At 44.4% G+C, this 19,790-nt stretch overlaps 1 protein-coding gene and 1 long non-coding RNA gene across 7 annotated transcripts in view; one reads left to right on the plus strand and one right to left on the minus strand.

The window, feature by feature from the left end:
• Positions 1-2,699: 2,699 nt before the first annotated feature.
• Positions 2,700-16,764, minus strand: LOC130848333 (uncharacterized). Of its 2 annotated transcripts, XR_009052604.1 has the most exons (5): positions 16,478-16,764; positions 15,450-15,529; positions 4,891-4,977; positions 3,998-4,190; positions 2,700-3,427 (listed from the first exon to the last, which is right to left on the minus strand). It is a non-coding gene; the product is annotated as an uncharacterized LOC130848333 (long non-coding RNA). The 2 variants fall into 2 exon arrangements; XR_009052603.1 differs by having other exon boundaries at positions 2,700-4,190.
• A 342-nt stretch (positions 16,765-17,106) lies between these two features.
• The window catches only part of DCUN1D4 (defective in cullin neddylation 1 domain containing 4), a 69,003-nt gene continuing 66,319 nt past the window's right edge, over positions 17,107-19,790 (plus strand). For 4 of the 5 annotated variants that reach the window (XR_009052600.1, XR_009052602.1, XM_057726719.1 and 1 more), the window contains exon 1: positions 17,107-17,244. Coding sequence is in view for 2 of the 5 variants with exons in the window: in XM_057726719.1 (XP_057582702.1) it covers positions 17,220-17,244 (25 nt within the window). In the remaining 3 variants the exon portion in view is untranslated. Of the gene's footprint in view, positions 17,245-17,542; positions 17,716-19,790 lie in introns of those variants that run through there. The other variant, XR_009052601.1, reaches the window with a different exon arrangement.

The raw sequence follows: 19,790 nt of genomic DNA on the forward strand, positions 1-19,790 counted from the left end.
ATAGTTTATGTTGCACACTATAGTCAGCATAATCTATTTTGTGAATCACAATACAGGTTGTTTTTGTTTTTTTGCAAACTGTGGTTTTCCATTTCTTTTCTCACTGTAGTATCTAGCATAGTGCCCTGGTGGGCACTCAATAAATGTTTGGTTGAATGAATTAGTAAATTAATTATTAAAGGTGAATCAAGAACAAAACTAATGATCCAAGTATCTACACACAAAGGCATCTGGCAGTGGTACCTAATAAAGTACCTGGGGTCACCCCCCCAGAGAGTGTGATTAAGTAGGTCTAGATTTGGGGCTAGATGATTCTGATGCAAGTGGTCCACAGACTTCACTTTTGAGAAACACCAGCATAGTGGCATGGTGATAAACACAGTGGGCTTAAGATGTTAACATTGGAAGGAAATAAGACCTTATAGGTATCTCTGAGACTTGGTTAAATAGGATTGATAATTGAACTAAAGAAATCAAGAGTTATGTCCACTTCAAAATAAGCCAGCTGATAGAAAAGGATGCAAAATGAATTATATACCTACAAGCACACACCTACCTAAAAATCCATGCATTTTTATGTGATACAAGTGGTGAGCACTCAGCTGAGAACTAAAGGAAAGAAACAGAAGTGATATTGTCATGGTAGAGCAGGTCAGAATACAGTGTCTTGACAGAGCTATGATACTAGGTTATTTCTTATTAACAATAAAATGTCTAAATTTGAATGCTTTATTATGTTTTTTATTGAAGTCAAATTAACATAACATTAAACACTTTAGAGTGAACAATTCAGTGGCATTCAATTCATTCACAATGTTGTGCAACCACCAGCTCTAACTAGTTCCAAAACATTTTCATCACCCAACAGTAAAACCCTTACCCATTAAGCAGTTACTTCCCAATCCCTCTGCCTCCCACACTCCAGCTCCTGGCAAACGCAGATCTACCCTGTCTCTATAGATTTACCTATTCTGGATGTTTTACGTACATGGAATCATATAATATGTGACATTTTGTGTCTGGCTTCTTTCACTTAGCATAATGTTTCCAAGGTTCATCTATGTTGTAGCAGGTATCAATACTTCATTCCTGTTAATGGCTAAGAATATTCCACTGTATGCATATACCCCAATTTGTTCATTCATTCAGCCATCTGTGGACATTTGTGTTGTTTCTACCTTCTGGCTACTGTGAATAGTGCTGCCGTTCATGTGCAAGTATACTTGTTTATTTTACGTATGTACCTAGGAGTGGAACTGCTGCACCACGTGATAATTCTATGTTTAGATTTTTGAGGAACTGCCAAACCATTTCCTGCAATGGCTGAACCATTTTACATCCCCACCAGAAAAGACGAGGGTTCCACTTTCCCAACATCATCACCCACACTTTTTATTTAGTTGTTTTTTATTACACCCATCCTAGTGGATATAAAGTGATATGTCATTGTGGCTTTGATTTGCATTTCCCTAATGACTAATGATGTGGATAGTCTTTTCATTTGGTTGGTCATTTGTATACCTTATTTGGAAAAATGTCTATTCAAACTCTTTGCCCATTTTAAAATTTGGTTGATTGTCTTTTTTTTTTTTTTTTTTTTTGAGTGATTTCCTCCTGCTGGAAGCCTCTCTCAGTCATTTTTTTTCTTTAAGACCTTTTATTGAGATACAGTTGACATACAATAAACTGCATATATTTAAAGTGTAAAATTTGATATTTTTTTTCTTATTAGTAATGTATGTATGGCAAACCCAATCTCCCAATTCATCCCATCCCAACACTCCCCTCTTTCCCCACTTGGTGTCCATATGTTTATTCTCTACATCTGGGTCTCTATTTCTGCCTTGCAAACCGGTTGATTTGTACCATTTTTCTATATTCTGCATATGTTAATTTATGATATTTGTTTTTCTCTTTCTGACTCACTTCACTCTATATGATAGTTTCTAGGTCCATCCATGTCTCTACAAATTGGTTATCTTTTTATTGTTGAGTTCTAAGAGTTTTTAAAAATATATTCTGGTTACCAAGCTCTTATCAGATGTGTGATTCAAAAATATCTCCCCCATTCTGTAGGCTGCATTGTTTTTTAAGTTAATTGAATTGATTAAAAGTTATCTTTATACTAATGTAAGTTTCACTCCCTTGCATTCTCATATGCTTTCTTGAGTGGCAGACCTAGTTAGGGCCATGTGCACACATGCAAGTCTCTGGTATATTCTGCCTCACTCCGCATCTTATAAGTCTGTGGGAACAAGTTGCTCATGGGAACATATTTTTCAGGTGTATCATGGCAAAAAAAAAAAAAAAGAAAGAAAGAAAATTGCTTTTCTAGACCAAAGGTTCAGATTCAAGAAAAGGATGATGTATTTTTTTTAAGTAATTAATTAATTTATTTATTTACTGGCTGCATTGGGTCTTTGTTGCTGCACATGGGCTTTCTCTAGTTGTGGCGAGTGGGGGCTACTCTTTATTGTGGTGCGTGGGCTCCTTATTTCGGTGGCTTCTCTTGTTGTGGAGCACAGGCTCTAGGCATGTGGGCTTCAGTAGTTGCAGCACACAGGCTCAACAGTTGTGGCTCACAGGCTCTAGAGCACAGGCTCAATAGTTGTGGCGCACGGGCTTAGTTGCTCTGTGGCATGTGGGATCTTCCTGGAGCAGGGATCGAACTGATGTCCTCTGCATTGGCAGGCGGATTCTTAACCACTGTGCCACCTAGAAAGTCCCCGGATGATGTATTTTTGATTCGTGCATACCAAAAACTGGTTCAGAGGTGAGAAACAAAAGCAGGAGGGACACCAGCCTACATGGTACATAGGAAGTCTCCTCAGCCACAAGGACCTTGCTGTTCCTCAACCCTTGGATCTTGAGACAGTGAAGAAAAGCAAGATAATTCCATGATTCTTATTCACAATGTTGGCTCATTCAGCAGCTTCCATAGAACAGAGTACAGCTCAAGCCATTAGAATCTGGCTTATTAAAAGGGGACAAGAGTCTCACAAAGCCTCAAATACCAACTTTTTTTTTTCTTAAAACAAAACAAACTAATAGCAGCAGCAGCAGCAGCAGCAGCATGAGATGTAGCATGAAGCTGAAATGGTTCAGGTCCTGGAGCTGGAAGGGAACAATATGCACCAAAGACTGATTGCCCTTAATTTAGGAATAATACGAAGACCAATGGGAAAGCAGGCTGTTCCTGGCTGATAAAACCACGGAGGATTTCAAGTTTCCCAACACTTCTAGACAGGGCCCTAGCAGACATTAAGCACAGAGTGAAAACCATCTTTAATATTCGGCTGCAGACTTTCAGATCTGGAATGTGCTGCATCTTAAAGGAGGCCCACTGGCACGCAGCACGCAGAGACAGAATAAAAGCTGCTGATTCTTCCTTATGAAATCAATCCTACTGGCTACCCACAGCCAAATTCTAGACAAAGCAGAGCCATCTGTTAGCATATGTATAAACTGGAGACTGTGCATACTCAGGGCCAGTAGAGACCATGGACGAACTTGGTGGGTGATGAGAAAAGTACAGAAATCTACTCTGGCCTCTAATGCTTCACCACTTCTTCCAGTCCCAGTGGACACAATGATCACCAGCACAGAGCAACTCTTGATGGAGGAAATGTTTACTGAGTTTCTGTTACGTGCTGGAGACAGTGCTAAATGGTCAAAGACAGAGCTCCTGTTCTGAAGGTGAGACAGCCATACAGCGTAGAGGTTTCTCACACGGGACGATGGGGCCTGGCGGAGTGGGGAGGCCCACGGGACTTGGGAGGAAGGAGGGCTCCCCTCCCCCCACTCAGCTCCCTGACTGAATCTCACCCAGAGACCCGGCTGGTCTATACGAGCCTTTGAGGCAAATTAGAAAAAGTGACCCTTTTGTGCGGACACTGCCAGTGTGTGAAGAACAGGGTCCCCCTTCCTCTGGGCATGTACAGCTTCGCACCAGGCCTCACAGCCTGGTGAGGAGACTCTAGGTGGGGTTTCAGCCTACCTGCCCCCTCCGCTGTGCTCCTGTGCGCAGTGTACGAACTAGCCCATCTGCCGTGCACTCCGCAGTCCTCAGCTAGCCCGACTGGCTGTTGGAGACCCTGGTCTTTCTGTTGAGCCTTTCCTCAGAGCCTGTGCCCACCTACAGTGAGGGACCACACGGTGGCCAGGCAGGTGAGAGACTGAACTTGCATCGCCTAAGACAGAACATGGAAAAACAAAGAAATAAAGTGATGTGGTGCTCACAAAAAAACCCTGTAGTCTATTGTATAGTCTCAGAAGGCTGTACCTTTTCTCCTTCCTACTTGTCAAAATAGCAGCTTTACTTTGCTTGCATGATTATTTAAGGAATGTCTCCCCTGCAAACTTGTAAGCCCCACAAGGATAGCAACTGGGCCTGTTTTTGCCCAATATGTTATTCCTAGGGCCCAGCAGTGTCTGGCACACGGAAAGCCCTTAATAAATAATGTTTGTTTAATGAATAAAAGAATGAGCAAACAAATGAGTGTGTGTTTATTTCTCTGGGACTGGCTTTTTGAAGGGAGTCCTGAGGGGAGCCGTGGTTGCTGGCAGCTTATAAGCCCACAGACAGAGAAGGTTGCTTTTCCTTAATTCTGATTTTTAAAATTCCAGGGAAGGATGCTAACTGGCCCATTTGAGATCATATGTCCACTGGGAGTGGGAGGCACCCTGACTGGCAATTCTTACCAAAGCTCTTTTTGGGAAGTAGTAGGGTGAGCAGTTCCTCAAAAGAAGAGGAGACTGGTCCTGGCGAAACAGGGGAAGTCTGGGCAGAAATAACTCTGATGGTCCCCACACCGCCACTGATTTGCCATGGGCTGGTCACTTCCGTCTTTGTTTCCTCACCTGTGAAATGAGGGAATGAGCTGAGCTCACCTCTGAGATCATCCTGCCCAATGTTCCATTCCTTTGTTCTGCTTCTGGTTCTGGTTCTGTTTCCTTCTGCCAAATTCTGTTCTGGTGCTGCAGGTGTTAAGTGGAAAAAGACATGACTGTGGGCAGCCTCAGTCAAGGAAGGCTTAATGGAGGTGAGCTTCACGCTGAGTGGGGCAGGCAGGGGAGTTGTATATGGAGAGAGGGAGGACGGGAGGCTTTGCAGGGTGAGGGGCTGGCTGGGAGAATTATGTTAGGGATTGGCGTTGAGCCATTTGTTTGCTAGAAGTCTTTTTTTCTTTTTTTTTTGAGTAACTATCTTTGTAAGGGGTACCATGTTAACACCTATATTTTCTCCTGAATTAGCTTACCCAAGAACAGCAAGCCGGTCATCCACAAGGATCTGAGGGAATGAGACACTGGCCAGGTAAGTTCTGACCATCAAAATAGGTCCTGAGTACAAGCATCTCTTGTGTGTATGAATTAGGTTGATCACCGTGGGGTGGATGTATACAGTAGACTCTTGAACAACAATGGTTTGAACTGCACAGGTCCATTTTTATGCGGTTTTCAATAAATATACAAAAATATACCTGTAGAACGTTGTGTGTAAGACTTGTATTGAACTGGACAGCCTATCCTTACATATGTACAAGGTGAGTGATAGTTCATGTAAAATTACTAATATGTTAATTTTCTTACTGTTTTATAACTTTGCTTTCAAAGAATTACATTACCGTACAGTATGCTTCTCTCTCTCATAACTGGAGACACTACATATCAGCCTATCATCACGTAAGTGGTTTTTAAAAAACATGTAACAATGTTCCCAACATTGTATTACAAATATGACACTATATGCCATAAAAATTTTATAGTAAGTCATTTACTAGTGTATAGGCTTGGCTACTGGGAAGCAATCGTACCAATTACACTAGGCTACCATAAAGCAATCGTACTGCTGCTTCTTAGTCATCAATGCATGAATTGTGATACTTGTAAATATATATGAACGTCTTTTCCACATTATCTCTTCAGTTTTGATGACTAGTGTTATTAATACATATAGCATCTACAGTGTTTTATATCATGTAAGACTATCGATTTAGGTACTAACAGATGACTTGTAAACAGATGGCGTAAACTTACAGTGTTGATAAATACAGTACTGTAAATTCATTTTCTCATCCTTATGATTTTCTAAATAACGTTGTCTTTTCTCTAGCTTACTTTATTGTAAGAATACAGTATATATTACATACAATGTGCAAAACATGTTAGTCAACTGTTTATGTTATCAGAAAGGCTTTTGGTCAACAGTATGCTATTAGTAATTAAATTTTGGGGGGAGTCAAAAGTTACATGCAAATTTTTGGTGCCCCAAACCCATCTCCCCAATAGTTCAAGGGATAACTGTATTTTGTATGTGGGTTAGTTGGGGGTGGGAGATAGCTTTGCTCCAACAGCGGGAGAGTAGACTCAGGGAGGCAGGAAAGAAAGAAGTGTCTCCCTTTCATGATGCTAAAACGCATGAGGCTCTTACATACACAACTGACCCTAAACCCTTCCCATGATCATTAGGTACAATAACCTCTCAGTCCCTGTCTGTTCTCATTCCAATTTTTCAAGCAACCCCCCTGGTTTTCCTTAAGGATGTTGTTTAAGCTCAGTTCAGTCTCTGTCAATCTTGTTCCTATTGGAGAACAGTGAGGTTTGCCTTCGCTCCCTAAGGATGGGCCTTGTCCTGAAAGTGGGAGCAGTCTGTCCAAGAGAGCCATCCACCAGGCATCATGATGGAAGCTCTGGGCACCTGGGAGGGGGGCTGGAAGAGGGAGAGAAGGCTTCCAAGGGGATATGGCAAGAGGGGGACAAGTGGCACAGTTTGGAGCTGGGTTCAATGGCAATCCTATAACAACACTCTGCTACTTTGGGCCCTGCCCTCACACACCCCAACATATCGTCCTGTTGCCGCACCCTTGGATCTGTTTCACAAGTAAGAGAATAAAATTCCATACCCTGGAATTGGGGAAACTGTGTTTCATGTTACCACTAACAATGGACAGAGAGACCACAGGACATGGCCTAGATCCCTAGAACAACGTAAGGTGTGAGTGCCTACTGGTACCAGAAAAATAGGTCCAGCTTCCGCATTAGAGGCCCTGGAGTGTGCGCTGGGAGAGGGGGCATGGGGTGGGAAGGCAGCCCCCTGTAAAATGCTGTACAAAGATGCAATACAGCAGTGACTATAAACACAGATCCGAAGCCAGTCTGCGTGGGTTTAATTCTCCTGGTTCTGCCGCTCACTAGCTGTATGACTTTGGGCAAATTACTTTACCTACTTGTACCTCTGTCTCCTCGCCTGTAAAATGAGTTTAACACGAGTTTCTACCTCGTGGGATTGTTGGGAGGGTTAAATGAGTTCATACGAGCACTAGCACAGTGCTTGGTGCCATGTGAGTGGTACTTCAGTGTTTGCCACTATTTTTATTCCCCAATCTATTGTCTGTGAATTTGAAGTGTTTCCTAAAGCTGAAGTTATAAAATTTGAATGGAGGCTTAGAACAGACTAAGGTTGTGGTGATAGAGCTTAGAAGGCAGAAAAAGTGATTGTGAGGATGAAGGGATGGAGAATAAAAAGGATAAACCCACCAGACAGTGGGGGTTGGGGGGAGGGCAGCTGGGAGGCCTAGAGGTCAGCAGGAGCTGATGAGGGCCTGGGGTCGGGGATGAGGAGAAGAAACAATTAAAGGAGAGAGAAGGCACTGGGTGACTGAGGACAGGGTAGAGCCCAGGGTCTGGGTGGGGGGGGGGGGAGGGGTGCTGCAGAAAGAGCAGTTTTGACTGCAACCAGTTTGGAACTGGAGGTGAGCAAAATCTGGAAAGAGATGTCTATTTTTGGCATCTCCATTCCAGAGAGCACCACTCCTCTTTTGCTCTATGTCTGATACCTCCACACTGCCTTGAGAATGCTGCCCCCCAGAGCCAAGCCTCCCTGTTCCCACCTGAAACTGCTCACCTCACCCTCCACTCCCCTCACAAACCTCCCATTACTTGAGTGCAGGCTCAGAAGTCAGCCTTCCTGGAGGAAAGCTAAGGCTGGAACTCATCTCTCACTAACGAAATTACTGACAGCCATGGACTAGTCCCTAAGGTGCCTTCGTTTTAAAACGGAAAAACTTGTAAACTAAAATGAATTTCTAAATGAGGAATTCTTAATTTAGGGGGTGATGGAGTGGGCGTTGGTAGGTTTCAGGCCTTTGACAGTCATCATTTTCAACGATTCTTAAAGGGAGGCTTGTGATTCCCTAAATGTTAAGGGCATTTGCTTTAACCTATTTTGGCAAAGGCAGTGGAACAAAGTGTAAGTATTCAGGTTAGTTGGAAGAAAACAGTTTTCAGTTCTCTGAGTTAGTGGTTTGCGTGTGACTGCGTGTGTGTGCGTGCGCGCGCACGCGTGTACGAACGCCTCCAAATTCTTTTCTGCTTCTATTTTGGAGCCTTAGACATTTTTCTTAAATGCTTGAATTCATTGCTTTCTTCCCACCAACATGGCTCTTGCGGTAGCTTCAACTGGGGTTCAGGTGTGACTGTTGGGAGGTGTGGGGTAGCTGAGGCAGGTGTAACTGGATTGCAGGGGCTGGAATCTGCTTAGTCACAGGTTTTTGACATCCTACATCGTCTTCCTTTCTGAAACAGGAAGTCCATTACACGTTGTCATCACCAAGGAAGTGGGCATACATTTTCCACAGCGCCCATCCTCCTCTTCCCTCCCCCATTTCCTATTGCTGTTTGCGGCTCCATCCATTCTCCCAGAATGCTTCACTTTGCCATAATGAGATGCTCGGCTGCTGTGCAGCCACAACGTCTGGAGATGGATGGGGCCTCCTGTACTGCCCTGAGAGGGATGTTAAAAAGACACTGTATTCAGGGAAGCAGGCAGAAAAGGTGAGGAGAAATGAAGAGCCTCATTTCAACAACACACAGCAGCCATTGCCTGAGTAAAATGGTTTTTCCTTCTGTCTAGCCCCTGCGAGCTGGTAACTGAAGCAATGCTATATTTATGAAAGTCACTCTAAAGGTCATGCATTGTTTAGATTCTATTGGAAAATTATACCTTCTGGGATTGAATTTAATGAGACATCATTAGGACTTGATTAGCTCAATGCGATTAAGGTGAAAACATCCAATTCAGAGAAGAACATGTGGTGATGAATGAATATATTTTTATTCAAATATTCTGCTCAATCCCCAGACAGGTGTGATTTCCATAAAATAAAAGGCCCTGGATAGAAAAGAAAGGAGTCAGTTTAAGCATCTTATAGTTGTGCTGGAGAAAAGATTAATTTTTAAAAAAGGCTTATTAATGCTACCCTAAGAGTCACGTGTCAAGAAATCTTAAAGGTTAGAAATAGTTTCAAAAATCAATGAAATTTTCTCTACATCTAGGAGAGGCAAAAAAATTCATTGCTAAATGAAACTGAAATTGAAACACATGTCAAATCTCAGTGTATTTGAAAAATTCCTAGCTTTTCTGAGAGATCCCTAAGATGGCTGCTTCCTATAGAAAGAAACCAGGATTTTCTAGAAATTTAAAAAATACAGACTCAGTTTTACCTGAAATAGTCCCAAGCATAAAAATTAGCCAACTGCATCTCACAAAACTGCATTAAGTTCACCCAGAAATATGTGACACCATCACATAACTGGTGCTCAAGCATTCATTCCTGCTTCCCTCCTACTTTTACAAATGCTTCTATATATTTTATCTTATTTAGCCCTTGAAGGTATTACTACCATCTTTTATAGATGAAGGAACAGAGGCCCAGACAAGTTTAATGCCTGTTCGTGGGTTTAAGTGTAGGTAGGGTCTGAGTCTTAATTCAGGCTGGCCCAAGGGTAATACTTAAAAACATTTTGCCTTTGCCTCTAGTATAGCAGATTTAAAATCTTTTATACCCGTAACTGTGGCTCTCAGGGAAAGGTAGTATTACATCAAAGCACAAGGAAGAGAAATTATTCATTATGGGAATACAATATGTGTCTCTATTCAGGTAGAATCCCCCGTAATTAATTAATGATCTGTTTACTCGTTTGGGATACCATCCTTCTATAGTCACAGGAATTTCCTACATCCATTTGAACTTCCAGTATCAATAAATTTTCATTAAGCAAGGTTTTAAAGAGTTTGAATGACGGACATTGATACCAGGTACTCATTTTTTTTTCTTTACTGTATAAAGTCTCACGTGTAGTTCCAAACTACACTGATTTCACACTGGTGGCATGTCCTAGTGAAGGACGCTTTTGTATGCTAACTCAACGTTCCCTGTGAACTCTAGAAGGGAAGAAGGAAGCCCGGCTAATAGAACATTGTGACTGTGGAGTCACGGACTAGCTTAGAGGAAAAGACAGATTTGGGATGACAAGCTGGATGTGAGGGAAAAAGAGTACAGAATGTGTTGAGCCCTGGAGAGTGTCACACTGACCACAGCAGCTGTCGTTTATTGAACGTTACTACGTGCCAGGTACTTTTAAGTGCTTTACTTGTATTTACTCAGTCATTTAATCCTCACAACGTTCCTATGAAGTAGGTCCTACTGTTTTCACTATTTTGCTGATGAGGAACCAATAGGAGTTTAATCCAGGCCATCTGGCTCCAGAAAGCCTAAATTCTGCTTCAGAAAAAAATGGCATAAGTGCTCCCAAGGCTAAATAATGTCCAATGTAGAGGTGGTTCCAGAAAGTTCCATTTTTTTTTTTTTTTAAATTCGGAGACATGTTATAGTCCCAGCAGAGGCTGATGAAAAAAATGCAAGTCTCCTGAATGTGCATTATAAGCAAGCCCACATGACAGAAGCCTATCAATTTTATGAAGAAACCTGTAATGACTGTCACTTGTTTGTGTTTAATAGTCATTGTTCTCCATACACAAAAATAAACTCAAAATGGATCAAAGACCTAAATGTAAGGCCAGACACTATAAAACTCTTGGAGGAAAACATCGGCAGAACACTCTATGACATAAATGACAGCAAGATCCTTTTTGACCCACCTCCTAAAGGAAATAAAAACAAAAATAAACAAATGGGACCTAATGAAACAAACGTTTTTGCACAGCAAAGGAAACCATAAATATGATGAAAAGACAGCCCTCAGAATGGGAGAAAATATGTGCAAACAAAGCAACTGACAAAGGATTAATCTCCAAAATATACAAGCAGCTCATGCAGCTCAATATTAAAAAAACAACCACATCCAAAAATGGGAGGAAGACCTAAATAGACATTTCTTCAAAGAAGACATACAGATGGCCAACAAATACACGAAAAGATGCTCAACATCACTAATCATTAGAGAAATGCAAATCAAAACCACAATGAAGTATTACCTCACACCAGTCAGAATGGCCATTATCAAAAAATCTAGGAACAATAAATGCTGGAGAGGCTGTGGAGGAAAGGGAACCCTCCTGCACTGTTGGTGGGAATGTAAAGTTATATAGCCACTATGGAAAACAGTATGGAGAGTCCTTAAAATACTAAAAATAGAACTACCATATGACCCAGCAATCCCACTACTGGGCACATACCCTGAGAAAACCGTAATTGAAAAAGATACATGCACCCCAGTGTTCACTGCAGCACTACAATAGCCAGGATATGGAAGACCTAAATGTCCATCAACAGATGAATGGATAAAGAAGATGTGGCACATATATACAATGGAATATTACTCAGCCATAAAAAGGAATGAAATTGAGCTATATGTAATGAGGTGGATAGACATAGAGACTGTCATACAGAGTGAAGTAAGCCAGAAAGAGAAAAACAAATACCGTATGCTAACACATATATATGGAATCTAAAAAAACGGTACTGATGAACCCAGTGACAGGGCAAGAATAAAGATGCAGATGTAGAGAACAGACTTGGGGAAGAGGGTTGGGGGGGGAGGAGAAGCTGGGACAAAGTGAGAGAGTAGCACTGACATTTATACACTACCAAATGTAAAACAGATGGCTACTGGGAAGCAACTGCATAACACTGGGAGATCAACCCAAAGATTGGTGATGATCTAGAGAGGTGGGATAGGAAGGGTGGGAAGGAGGCTCAAGAGGGAGGGGATATGGGGATCTATGTATAAATACAGCTGATTCACTTTGTTGTACAGCAGAAGCTAGCACAACAGTGTAAAGCAATTCTACTCCAATAAAGATCTGGGGGGGAAAAAGGAAGCTTTTAGATACCAATCAAGAAAATAATAAAAATAAAAATCGAGAATGTACTTTAATTAAAAAATTCTAATGTACTTAACATTTATAATATCAAATTTTTGACTGCAGTTTTATCTTGCAAAAAAATGGGTGAGGATGTAAGCACATTCCCTTAGTTACCATGATTATTCAGTTTAAGAGCACACCTCAAGGGTTTTTTTGGATTAACATGATTAATAATTATAATTCAGCTTAAAAATATGAAAGGTCTGATAAAAAGTTACCAAAAATAAATTTTTTTTCCTCTTAAAAAAAAAAAGTCAGTGTTCTGACCTCTAGTGTAAGAGAGAGACTGTCCTTTTTGGTGACAATAAAGAGAAAGTCTACTTCCATGCTTTTTCCTTTAACCTGATCATTGGGACCTGACTATATGCAGGTGTTGAAAAATGAAACCAACATTTTTATTACCCTTGTAGCATGTGGCAAGTGGCTGTTTGCAAAACTGTTCTATGTATATATGTGAAGAGTAACATATGTTATAGTGGCATATGTAATTAAATTAAGAGCTGAAACTGGTTCCCAATAACACAGGCCTCAATGGTTAAAAGGTTAATTCCAGTAGGCTGAAGAAGCTGCCCCCTCTCACTGATAGATTATATATTTATCACATTTAGTAGGACCTCATGAGATACTCTGGATAAATAACCTCACTAATAATATACCATGAAGTAGATAGCTGCTGTTGAAATAAAATCAAAAGGATTAAACAGATTAAGAAAGATGTAGCAACCTGGAAATAATGTTTCTGACTCATATTTTTCATAATACATATCTACAAAGGCAGCTTGAGTGGTTAGATATTCAACTCTAGAGAGAGGCCAGGTTTCACGCACTACCTTTTAAAAGCACATTCATATCCATATTGTTATATCCTTATAAATAAATCTCTCACATATGTAGGGCATAACCTGATTGCGAAGAGTGAAAACTGAAGCCCAGCATGGGCACACCATCACACAGGGAGTTTGGCTACTTAGAGGCATTTTTACTTACTAGCTGAGTGACAAGTTATTGAAGCTCTCTAAGTCTCGGTTAACTTCTCTGTAATTTGGGGATAATGTTAGTACTCCACTGGGGGTGTTGTGAAGTCAGGTGGAATAATTAAGAAGCAAAGCACTATAAGACTAGAGCCTATCACACTGGAAACAGTAGGAAAAAGTCGTCATCCTTTGGGTCAGCAAATTGTCAGCTGGTTATGAGTTTGGAGAAATAAGCCATCCTGATCACTATGGACATAGTTACATTCTCTTCACATCTCATATTTATCTATTTGTCTGAGCAGGCCCAACTTTATTTCAGCCTTGAAGACTATGCCATTCTCCATTCTGTAACCCCAACCCTAATACATGCAGGAAAAGTAAGCTATAATGGAATTCGTGGAATTTGGGGAAAAGTTTTATTAAAGAGCACTGCTATTCTTTCTCACTTTTCCATATCAAATTTCAATCTAGGCTTAAGGTATTTAAAAATATATGATTAAAATTAATGTGCAACAGGGACTTCCCTGGTGGTGGTTAAGAATCTGCCTGCCAATGCAGAGCACATGGGTTTGAGCCCTGGTCTGGGAAGATCCCACATGCCACAGGGCAACTAAGTCTGTGCGCCACAACTACTGAGCCTGTGCTCTAAAGCCCTCGAGCCACAACTATTGAGTCTGTGCATCACAACTACTGAAGCCCACATGCCTAGAGCCTGTGACAAGAAGCCACTGCAATAAGAAGTCCGCACACTGCAACGAAGTGTAGCCCCCGCTCACTGCAACTAGAGAAAGTCTGTGCACAGCAATGATGACCCAACGCAGCCAATAAATACATAAATACATAAATAAATAAATAAAAATTAATGTGCAACAAATGTTAGAAAAATTCCAATTAAATTAGCTATCAGTTGACAGAAAGTAACTTGCTTTAATATTACCTTAAAGCAGTAACTGGGTGAAGCAAAATGGCCTAGAGACTACATTTCCAAATATCTCTACCCATCAAAGTCCCAAGACAATTATTAACTTTTTTCTCCAAGGATATGAATATACATGCACAGAAGTGTAACATTATTATCTCAGTAGACATCTCCACAGAGATTGAGTGATTTGGGAATGCTACCAATGAGAAAAAATGGAAGTGTATTATATATTTAAAAAAATTCCTTACTGAACTTCATAAAAAAGGAGGCAGTATTCCAGCTCTGAAGTACAGAATTTGAAGTAAATTGATATAATAACTTTCAAATGGAAAGGGAGAGTCGTTTACCCACCTATGGAATTTGAAGCCTTGCTAATTGGACAGTGCGGTGCAGGGGAAAGACCTGGTCTAGGAGTTGGGATACTTGAGTTTAATTAATGCTTTGCTGTTAACTAGCTGAGTGACTTGGACTACACATTTAACTCTTTGGACCTCAAGTTTCATATTCTCAAAATGAGGAAGTTGAATTTGACAATCTCCAAAGTTCCTTCCAGATCTAAAATTACACCTTACAGAAAACATTCAGTTCACTTTGAGGAAGAGCTAAGTAGTGCCTGCTATTTGAAAGCACTGTACTAGGTGCTAGGGACATAAAGAGAAATACAACAAGCTTCGTACCCTCAAAGGTTTGTGATCTTGTAGATTATTAAAATGGCAGGGTAATATTTGCAGAATATTATGCAGTCATTTAATTATACCTGTTTTATTATTCATAAAACACGTAGGGCAGGGAGGTTTAGCAGACTAAACCTCTCAATCCTCAGGCTATAGCTGACTTACTAGAAAGATCTGTGTAAATTATTCTCTACATGGGTTTTTTCTTTGAAAATAATCATACTGACCCTGAAAGTGATGCTGGAAAATAACAAAGGTTGTATATTCTACAAATTTTTATGGATAACATGTGCCAAAGGAGTGTTGGGTGCTGGGGCAAAGCAGCTGGCAGGTGCCTTATGTAGATTAACCCTTATATACATTATTATACAGTTTGCTGCAAATAACTCAATATAGTGAATGACTACCTAAAACAAACTAATTCTGGCCATATTTTAATTTAGAGATGTCAAGAAACAAGTCCATTTCTGTGCAAAATAACATGTCTCAGCCCTTGAAGTACCATGACAAGCAGTAAAAAGCCACACAAACATTACACATACAAAATATTACTAACATATATAAACTATAACTATTTCCTAGGTGTAGAATAGGTTGAAAACACAAATGGGGTAAAAAATGTAGGAGCAGTTTTTCTGCTCAGACTAAGGACAGATTCTCACAATTAGATCTGCCCCCAAAGGATGCCTATTTCAGAGTTCAGAGGTACCTACCCATCTCTGCAGGGCCCAGCTGATGCTCTGTCAGGTTAAAGGTCACCAATGATGAGATTCTTGTCTTGTTTCAATTGAACCTGAAATGGATAAATTCAGGTTCGGTTCTGAGAATCTATGATTAGATGAAGTGATCCATAAGTGTTTGAATGACAGGAACATGATAGATATAAAATTATAAGGATGTAGCTTATTAATGAGGCATTAAGGATTAAGAGGGATGGAGTATATTACAAGGAGAGTGGTGTGGGACAGAGGAACTGGTTTCATCTTGTTCTTTCAAATATGTTGTTTTGGGCCGTAATATTTATGCCGATTTGAAAGCTAAATTTCAGAACCCTGAGACTCAAAAGCCTTGGCTGTGTAAGTCTAAAACAAAAACGACTGTTTTGTTACCGGTTGTTTCTAGTGCCATCCATTCTCTGAGGCAGGACGGTGGAATGGCCTGGCTGCAAGATGGGGCAGGGCTTCTGCATATAGAGAAGCGGTGTTTGTGTGTTGTGTTTGGGGTAAGGGGGGAGGGGGCGGTCCTCCATTAATATCTCTATTCCGCTACAATAATATGGTAAGTGTGATGAGCTGGTTTGAAAGCCTTAAGAAAAACTGGTCGGAACTCATGAAAATGGTGCGAATTCTTGACTTAGGAAACTCAACCAACGGTTAGAAGAAGCCACCTAAATTAACGCCTTCCTCTGCCAAATAACAGCCAGTTTGGTTTTCTGGACCGCTTCCTGGCGTCACTGACTTAGGTTCACTTCGCTTACGCTAACTGTCCTTTGAGGGCTGGTGACTCGGCCCCTGGACCTGCCGACGTGCCAGACTGAGCCCGACACTCAGAGCGTGGCCCTGGGTTTCCTGCATGCGGTCTGGGGGCGCACACGGTGTGTCACCGACAACGCAGCATTCGAAGCCTTTAGAAGAGACCATTTGTGACCAAGGAGGAAGAAACGTGCTGTTTCTGGAACAGAAGTGCACTTCAAAAACGAGGAGAGGATGGCTTGTTGTACAAGAAAGAATCTGTTCCTCACCAGAGGGTTTGCTGGAAATGAAGACGCGGCGATTCCTTCTCCAGCTTCCAGCGGCAGGAAACAGCCAGCAAGAGAAGTCCCGGTCCAAGCTCGGCGCGGACCGGGCTCCTCCAGAGAGCCGCTCGGAGGCGTGGAAACAAGCAAGAGACCTCAAAGCGTCGCGCCAGGCGCGAGGGAAGCGCCGACTGCCCTACTCTTTGCAGCGGGATACCAGCCGCCCCAGCGGCTCTTCCCTCTCTCGGTTCTTCGGGAAACACTTCGCGTGCTTTGTTTCAGACGCCGACCCATCTTTCTCGGTTGGTCTACAGCTCCACCAATCCCGCCCGCCACGGGGCGGGGCTTCAGGGTCAAGGTGGACCAATTCCCCAGCCTCGCCCCTACACGCGCTTTCGGACCCCCGGGGCTGAGTGACAGCAGTCGGCTCCAACCTGCTATCCCCGAGCACGGCCTCCGCCGGGGGCGTTACGGGGACGAAGCGTCGGGACCAATCGCATCGGCCCTTAGGGGGCGGGACCTCTTTGCCAGCTCCAGACCGGCGCTCTCCGGACTCCTTTTGTCAAATGAGAGACGCGGAGGGGCGGGCCCTCAGCCGAGGTTCGGCCAATGGAGGGGGAGAGGTGGGAGGGCCGGGAGTGCCTGGCGGCGGGTCTTCAGCTCTTAGCTGAGGTGCGGCGAGCCGGTGGGGGGACCGCGAGGCGAGCGCGGGAGCTTGGGCGGCGAGCGCGGTGTGAGCTGCCCGAAAATGCACTCGGATGCCGCCGCTGTCAGTGAGTAACAGAGGGCGAGCCGGCCGGGACCGGGCGGCTGCCAACACTCTCCGCTCATCTCCCGCAGTCCCTGCTCTGCCCCTCCTGTCCCGTAACGCGCCGGGAGCGCCTGCCGGGGAGCCACCCCTTCCCCTCCCGGGGCCGGGGCGGGCGGTGACGCTGCGGGCGGCGCGGGGCGGGGGCGGGCGTGGGGGGAAGGGGCCGGCCTGCCGGGGGAGGGCGGAGGTGAGGGGGGTGGGGACTGGCTCCATTTCAGTGTTGGGGGAAGGGGGGGCGGGACGTGCGATGAAGGGCCGGGACCAGAGTGTCCCGGGTGAATGGAGGTGGAGGCGGCGGCGGGCGCTAGCTCGCAGGGCTGGGGGTTGGCACCGGCGGCGGGGGAGAAAGGGAGCGAGCGAGCGCGCGAGCGGGGCGCAGGGGTGAGGATTTCCTAGGGGCTGAGCAGTGCGGGCGGCTCCGTGAGAAAGGCGGGTGAGTGCTAAGGGAGCGCGGGGGCGGGGACAATGGGAAGAAGGGCTGGATGGCGGGGGGGGGGGGAACAATGGGGTGGGGGGTTGGGGGCAGCGGCCGTGCGGGGCAGAAGGGCGGGCAAGGAGATGAGGGCTGATGTAATGGGAAGGCGAGATGATGGGAGTCTTTGGGGTGTGATGGGATAGTTGGGGAGTCCGGCGGGCGGGAGGGCCATAGGAAGCGGGGAGGGGTAACTGGGAGTGGTGGGAGGGGGCAGACGTTGGGGTAATAGGATGGAGCAGGTGTTGGGAGGATAGGGTAAATGGGAGTGAGAGGAGAGGAAGAAGGTGGGGAGGGTTTACGGTGACAGGATGGGGGCAGGGGTAGAGGAGGTGCAGTGGGGGTGAAGAGCTAGTTGGGAGGAAAGGGAGGTTGGGAGGGGCCGGGGCAGGGGGAAGACTGTCTTGTCCAGATTGCGTCCGCGCGGGGCTCGGGTGGGGGGTGGGAGTGGTGGAAGGTGTTAGACTACGTGTTTGGGGAGGTGTATCCTCTCTCGGATTAAGGCAGGGTCCCTTGAGGGGGAGCCCTGAGCTTCGGGGTGCAAGGAGAGGAGGGGGCGGGGCTGAGGTGGAGGGGGCGGGGGAGATGCCCTGAGGTTGGCGCTGGCCGCGGGTCCCCTCGAGCGGCGGGAAGCGAGGTCAGCGCTGGCACGGGCTCTGGCTGCGGGACTGGGAGGCGGGGCAGGGGAGCTGGCTGCGGGTTTTCAGTGGCGGGAGCCGGAGGGGTCGGGCTCTGGAGGCCAGGGGCGAAGGGGGGGTGGTCCCTGGCGGTCCGTGGATTTGGCAGTCTGTGACGCAGTTGTCTAATTTCTGGTCGTCAGGTGTGGAGGCTGGTGCCTCGGGACCCGCTTCCCTGCCGGGAGGGCCGGACCACAGGCCCAGCGCAGCGTCCGCGGGGCGCGACCTCTCCCAGCGGTGCGGGGAAGGCGCTTTAGGGGTTTCCTTTAGGGTCTGGCTCCAGTCGCCGGGTGTGAAGGGGAAACAGGTCTCGCGGAATTCTGGGACTTGTAGTCCGGGCCGCGGTTGGGTTGGGTGCACGTGGGTAACTGTGGAAACGAGTCCCAGAATGCCGCGCGCCCGTCGGAGCCTCCCTGCCCTGCTAACCCAGCCTTATTCCCCGCGGACCCGAGCACGCTCTGGGGAGGTGCTCCTGTCCCCTGGGAGCTTCTCCCTGTGTCAGCGGGTGGGGGAGAACCAAGCCAAACGCAGTCCTTTCACACTTGGGTTCTTGATCCCGGAGTTGAGTATTTCCCCTGCATTTGGTGGCCTTACTTGTAGGATAAATGCTTAGTCTTGAACCATCTAGTGCATAGGTTGTGGAAAAACATTCAAGATGCAACACAATCTAAAGCAGCGTTTAGGATGGTGTATATTTGTGGCATCCGGTGTATATAAACACTAAGTTAAAAGGTTCGGTCTTAGATAAATCTGGGAATGCAGTGGAGACACATGTAAACCTTGTGAAGATAGTATAAATAATGTTTGTGGTTCTTGGGCTATTTGGATTGCCAAAGGATAAGGGAACTTTTGGAAAAAGAGATGCTCTTGAAGTGAATTGACTTTTGGAGGCGGCTTAATGGAATTGAGGGTGGAAATGGTCCCATTCTTTTAAGCCACTGTGAAAATGTGAAGATGAGTGAAGAGAATATTTGATGTCTTCAGTTTTCAAAGAGGCATGTGAAGCAGATGAGACTAGAGGAAGGTAAACTCAGTGGAGGACTTTAAGAGGTTTGCTTGCGTTTATGTTTTTGTTTTTTAATATTAGAAACCATGCCTTCAGTCTGTAGACTCTCCAAACATCACATCCCTTGCCAGTTCTCTTTACCATTTATTTGTATACGATGACTCCCGAAACCTGTAATGTAGAGGGCCATCAGATTAGCTCGGAGATGACAGTATTTTTATGTGTTATATAAGGTATTATGAAACTCTTCGTAGCATGGTCACTAGACAAGTGTGATGATGACCCTAATGATAAAAGTTTTACCAAGAAGTCCAAAGATTTGGAAACCGTCTGGTATGGTTACAAATAAACTG

This window comes from Hippopotamus amphibius, chromosome 3, assembly GCF_030028045.1.
Source record: "Hippopotamus amphibius kiboko isolate mHipAmp2 chromosome 3, mHipAmp2.hap2, whole genome shotgun sequence".
Lineage (NCBI taxonomy): Eukaryota > Metazoa > Chordata > Mammalia > Artiodactyla > Hippopotamidae > Hippopotamus > Hippopotamus amphibius.